The sequence below is a fragment of the Mus caroli genome, unplaced genomic scaffold, assembly GCF_978045245.1.
Source record: "Mus caroli unplaced genomic scaffold, Mus_caroli_1 scaffold_2, whole genome shotgun sequence".
Taxonomy (NCBI): Eukaryota; Metazoa; Chordata; class Mammalia; order Rodentia; family Muridae; genus Mus; species Mus caroli.
Window position 1 is genome coordinate 156258349 of NW_028227257.1, and position 6000 is coordinate 156264348.

At 49.3% G+C, this 6000-nt stretch overlaps 1 protein-coding gene across 4 annotated transcripts in view; it reads left to right on the top strand.

The window, feature by feature from the left end:
• The window catches only part of Cacna1b (calcium voltage-gated channel subunit alpha1 B), a 171745-nt gene that overhangs the window by 42767 nt on the left and 122978 nt on the right, over nucleotides 1-6000 (top strand). For 3 of the 4 annotated variants that reach the window (XM_085835123.1, XM_085835120.1, XM_085835122.1), the window contains exons 7-10: nucleotides 1447-1550; nucleotides 2791-2906; nucleotides 3806-3862; nucleotides 4775-4867. In XM_085835123.1, coding sequence (XP_085691249.1) covers nucleotides 1447-1550; nucleotides 2791-2906; nucleotides 3806-3862; nucleotides 4775-4867 — 370 coding nt within the window. The remainder of the gene's footprint in view (nucleotides 1-1446; nucleotides 1551-2790; nucleotides 2907-3805; nucleotides 3863-4774; nucleotides 4868-6000) is intronic. The other variant, XM_085835121.1, reaches the window with a different exon arrangement.

The following is a 6000-nucleotide window of genomic DNA, read 5'->3' on the forward strand; positions in this document are numbered from 1 at the left end:
CCCTTTAGGGTTATCATGCCACACTGGCCATTGATGTGGCTCATAGGCATCATACCTGGGGTAGGGCTGTTGGTTGCCTCCTCCTTTGGAAGGCACCTTTTGGTACCATGAAAGCTAGTTCTCAAGGAGGGGGCATTAAGGTCAATCCTAGCTCAGGCTCTCTGGGCCCTGTTTCTGAAGTACATGGTTTCTTCAGCAATAGGGATTTGCCTTCTGTGATCCTCCCTTCTCCCCAAGGGCTGTTGGCCCCCAGCCCAGGAAGACAAAGCGCACAGAGTCAAAAACCAAGGTTCAGATGGCCCATGAGTAGGACAGAAATGACTACTGAGATCAGCTTCAGAGAGACAGCTCAACTTTAATCGGGGTGAATCAAGGGCTATATAGATTTGGGGAAGGGGGTAGGGGTTTCTAGGGTGGGTATGTATCATTGGCTCTGGATTCGGCTACCTCATTTGGATAGAGAGAGACACTCCAGGCATTCCAGGTGCTTGCTAAATCAGGAGAAAGGAAGCGGAACCTGTAATCTCACTAATGCCACATTCTACAGGTAGAGAAGGTGGCATTTTTGGGCTCCCAGACAAGGTCAGAGAAGGAGCCCCGCTGGTAAAGGGAGTCCTCCATTCTGCCCCAAGCTCGAGAGAGTTGTCTGCAAGTCTATCAGGCTGGAGGGTGGAGATCCTGACAAGGACCTTGGTGACAAACCTGGCTTTTAGGCAGGGCTCAGGTATCCAGCTCCCTGTGTCCAGCTCTCTAGAGGGAGGTGGCCATCCTCAGTGTCCACGTCACTTGTGGTTTGCTTCTAGAGTAGCCACACACGGAGAAAGGGATTCACTACTACCTTTGGCCAAGTCTGCTGGAGTCCACGAACAGAAAAACAGTTGTGGGATTAAGTTGGGCTCAGGGGAGCTTTCTTTTCTGGGGGCTTTGTTATATTCTTAGCTATTCAGATCATGCCTAGGTACTGAGCCATCTTGGACCAGGCCTAGGGTGAGAGACACAACCTAAGAAGCTTGCAGAGCATGCAGTGAGGAGGTTCACTTAGCTTGAATTGGATGCCTATGGAAGATATGACCAGACAGGGCTAGCTCTAAGCTTGGAGCATACGGAGCGTCTTTTAGGAGGAAGTATCTTTGAAGCTACTCATAGAAGCCACAGGTATCCATCAAGGAGCAGTCCTACCAGACTCAGGCGAGGCATGTAGTTTTCAGGGTATCCTGAGGAGCCTTTGGCTCTCTGGGCTTGTTACCATCACTGGGCAATGGCTGGAAATGTGCAGTTTCTCTGGTCTTCTGGGAGCCTGCACCCAGGGAAGGTCCTGTGAGTCAAAAACGGGTCTGACCAAAACCTGAACTCCCTGCCTGGACCTTTCTGAGGAGTCCTCCCAGGGGCCAGCCCATTGATGTGACCATAGATGCTTGCCTTCTTATCTCACTTCCTTTTTTCTAGACAAATGATGCGGCTGGCAACACGTGGAACTGGTTGTACTTCATCCCCCTCATCATTATTGGCTCCTTCTTCATGCTCAACCTGGTGCTGGGTGTGCTTTCAGGGTAAGAACCATGGGCTGGGGCATGCCCTACGTATTCTTAGGCCCATGGGCACACAACTCCCTTCTTTTCTGCACTCAAGCTCCTGTTTGGACCTCCCACCTTATATGGGACAAGGAAGTTATGTCCCCCAGGCTGGCCTGGAACTCATGATCCTCCTGCCTCTGCCTCCTTCAGCAAATCCTACCGGCGTGCACCACCACTACCGGCGAGGAAGTTATGTCACAAAGATGGTAAAGAGGGTCAGACCTGACCTGACTGTGCCCCTACCTGAGAAACACAATTCCTGATTTCTCCATTTGTCTCATTCTGAAGACTTCTGGTCAGACCTATGGCTCCCAAGATGGGTGGAAATAGAGCTTTGTAGCCTCAAAGAGCCACTGTCAGGATAAAGAGTAGATGCTGGGGATAGTGCTCTCTGCTCTCCAGTCTCTGTGTGTGGCTGTCACTAGCATATCTTTCCAGGGTATCTTTGCAGAGGCCACTTGAACTTCCAGTATAGGGGACTGACTTAGTCACTGTCCTATTGCTATGAAGAAGATATGTGACCAAGACAACTATTAAAAGAGAAGACATTTAGTTGGGGGCTTGCTTACAGTTTTAGAAGTTTAATTTTATTATCATCAGACACTGGAGCAGTAGCTGAGAGTTGTACATCTTGATAGAGAGTGATAGTGATAGAGCAGAGCAGACAGACAGACAGACTGAGACTGACCCTCTGGACCTAGTGTGGACTTCTGAAACCTCAAAGCCCATCTCCAGTGATACAAGTCCTCCAACAAGGCCACACCTTCTAATCCCTCTCAAACAGTGTCACTCTCTAAATAACCAAGGATTCAAATATGTGCACCTGTGGCGCCATTCTTATTCAAACAGCACAGTGGCAGAGTAGCACTAGTCTGATGAGTAGGCTTAATTAAGGCTGAGAAGGCACCTGAGGATGGGGCATCTCAACTGAGATGATTAGAAATCTCAGGATGGGGCATCCTAGCAAGATTAGCAATGAGCGAGGTAGAGGATGGGTAAGCAGAGCACAGCGGGCTGTTAGCGCAGCCCTAGTTAAGTATAGCACTAGTGTGCTCTGGATTCCCGGAGCTGGAGCCAGGGCATGTGGTGAGGTGAGGGTGCAGGAGCTGGCAGGAGCCTGCCTCCAGGCACGAAGCTTCTAAAGCAACACTGTCCTGCATGTCCTGCCTACCTGTGTTCACTGAAGTTGCTTGCTTTTCCTTCTTACATGGTTTAGAGAGTTTGCCAAGGAGCGGGAGCGAGTCGAGAACCGCCGCGCCTTCCTGAAGCTCCGCAGGCAGCAGCAGATTGAGCGAGAGCTGAATGGGTACTTGGAGTGGATCTTCAAGGCAGGTGCGTGCATGTGCGTCTGTGTGTGTGTGTGTGTGTGTGTGTGTGTGTGTGTGTGTGTGTGTAAGTGGGCAGCTGCACTTCTGCTCTGTACTATGTTCACCTGCTGCCATCTAGGGCTCCTGGTCTCAGGGGTGGAGCTTAGTGTAGAAGACTGACTCATAGCACACTGTCAGGTATGCTCACAGCTCTTACTCCACACTGGACCTGAGAACCCTGCAATTGCTCCACCCTCTCTGTCATCCTTGCTCTGAACATTGTAAACCTAAGCTCTAGCCCGCCTTCTCCACCCCACCCCTCTGTGTGGGCTGCTTCCTGCCATTTGGGAAACTTCCTCCACAGGGGTACCCCTTTCCAAGTCTACTGCTCCTCTCTGCATGGGCAGCTTCTCCTCTTTAGGGCTTTTCCCTCCATGTGGTCTACTCTCCTCTGTGTGGACTGCTACTTCTGTGTGGGCTTTTCCCTTTTATGTGAGCTGCTGCTTTCTGTGTGAGCTGCTCCCTTCCATGTGGGATGCTCCATTTGTATGAGCTGCTCCCTTCCATGTGGGATGCTCCATTTGTATGAGCTGCTCCCTTCCATGTGGGCTACTCTTCTGCCTGAAGTTTTACAAATGCTTCCTCAATGATAACTTCATACACACACACACACACACACAGAGTGATAAATCCATACAGCTGCTGTCTAGGAGGACTATTTGTAGGTTGGATCTGGGATGGACTTAAAGCAGCTGGGTCTCTGCTTGGGGCATGGTTTGGTAGGAGGCATGCAGTCACAGCCGCTGGTGTGGGCATGTGTATCGGGGCAGGCAGGAATCTCAGACCACTTCCGCAGGATTCCTGGGATGGGTCCTTCTCAGGGGATGGGTAGAAAGGTCTTGACCGGAGCTTTGTCTCTCACAGAGGAAGTCATGTTGGCAGAGGAGGACAAGAATGCAGAAGAGAAGTCCCCTTTGGATGGTAAGTGGCCTCCATAGCGCTCCTCACATGGTGGGAGCTCAGATACCTGTTTCCCCATGGCACTGCTCTGTGTTAGATGTCTTTACATTCATCATGGTAATATAGGAGCCATAGACTCTGAGTGGCCTGGTTATGTCTTTGTTGGAAGTTATGTTGGACAATGTTGCTTCTAGAAGTTTCATGCCTGCAGGGTTTGAGGTGAGATGTCTCTTGACTTAGGGTTAGCCCTAAGTCCGTAGGAGATTCTGGACACCATCCAGAGCCCTTAGTAGAGTTGGGAGTCTCCACTGCTGGGGGCATCTGCAGTTGTCTGCACGGCCTCAGCCACAGGAAGGCTGAGGTTGGGGGCAGACAGCATGGTGTGCTGTCTATCTTTTTTTTTTTTTAAGATTTATTTATTATTATATGTAAGAACACTGTAGCTGTCTTCAGTCACACCAGAAGAGGGCATCAGATCTCATTACAGATGGTTGTAAGCCACCATGTGGTTTCTGGGATTTGAACTCAGGACCTCTGGAAGAGCAGTCAGGGCTCTTAACTGCTGAGCCATCTCTCCAGCCCCTTTTCTATCTTCTTAGCAGATCTGTACTAGCCCCCACCCCACCCCACCCCACCCCATCCCAATCCCTGCCCTGCCCTTGCCCCAGATGGATGTATCTAAGTCTTCTTGGTGGTCATGCGTCCCTAGTGTCCTTGTCTTGGAGGCAAGAGGAAGAAGAGTGACCCTCAAAATTTCATGTCCTTTCTGTGTGAGGAATGAGAAGAGCCCAAGCTCCAGGGTCGGGGAGTTGCTTTGCCTCACCGTCAGGACAGGAGCTGAGATAAAGTGGACTGTTCTCAGCTGAATGATGCCCTGAGATGGGTTACCTGACGCTGCCACTCACACTGGTCTCCACTACCCATTGTTTAAAGCAGTGTTGAAGAGAGCTGCCACCAAGAAGAGCCGAAATGACCTCATCCATGCAGAAGAGGGGGAGGACCGGTTTGTAGACCTCTGTGCAGTTGGTGAGTCTCTTCAGGTGCTTCTGCTGCTGGGAAGCCCCTGACTGAATGCCATTTTCACTTGCATTATCTCCTGTGATCAGAGAACCCAGGGAGGAAGGGTCGGTTTCTGCTTACCTTCCCTTGATCCTCCCTTTCCTTGGCATGGGCCTATAATACCCTGCCTCTGTGTCCTCCTTCTTAGATAGTGAAATGAGACTGGTTATTTTTTCCTACAGAGCTAGGAATTTTCTCTACCTCAGTGCCACAAATACCTGGCATTTCCCTTTTGGAAGCCCTAATGTGCTCCATCCTGCCAGGATGAATCAGACTCTCCTGCGGCTGTGTAGGAGAAGCACAGACCCCAGCAGTGCCAAGGCCACATAGCACTCCATCTGGCTCCTGGCTCTGAGGCAGTGACTGCCCCAGAGTGAGATCACACCTGGATTCTGCTCCCTGCTTGTCGTTGTCTGTGCCACACTCCATCGCTGGCTTTCCCTGCAGCCTCGTCATGTACTTTTCTATTTTTTTTCTCAAATGAGAAATGTTGCTCTAAATTCTCATAACCATTTGTCTTTTCTTAGCAGTGCCTCTGTCTCTACAGATAGGCTCCCCAGGGTAGGTGTACTAAGGGTAGAGGTTTCTGCATTTTTGAGAATTCCAATGTTATTATCTTCCATTAGCAGTTCAAAAAGATGCTTATCATTGACCCCAGTACCTGTTTCCTTAAAATTTCCCCAGATATTTTGTTTTGTTTGAAACAGGGTCTCTCTATTAGCCCTGTCTGTCTGGGAACTCACTGTGCAGGTTAAGCTGTCTGGAACTCACCAAGACTCACCTGCTTCTGCCTCTCAAGTGGTGAAATTAAAGGCCCATGCCAGCATGCCTAGCCATTTGAGGCCAGTTGCATGAGCACAGACTAATTCTTGTGTTATTGACTGCTGCTGATTTTAACCCTCTGTTACCCTACATGAATGGATACACTGTGGACTTCTCTTGAGTTGTATTCATTTTATAGCAATGACAGGCCAGTGTGTATTACAGATCTAAATCTAATTTTTAAAAATTATTGTTATATTTAGATAATTTCCTTGATTATCATCTTACCTACATTCTGATTTTTATAAAATGCATTATAATTTTTGAAAAACTTTTTT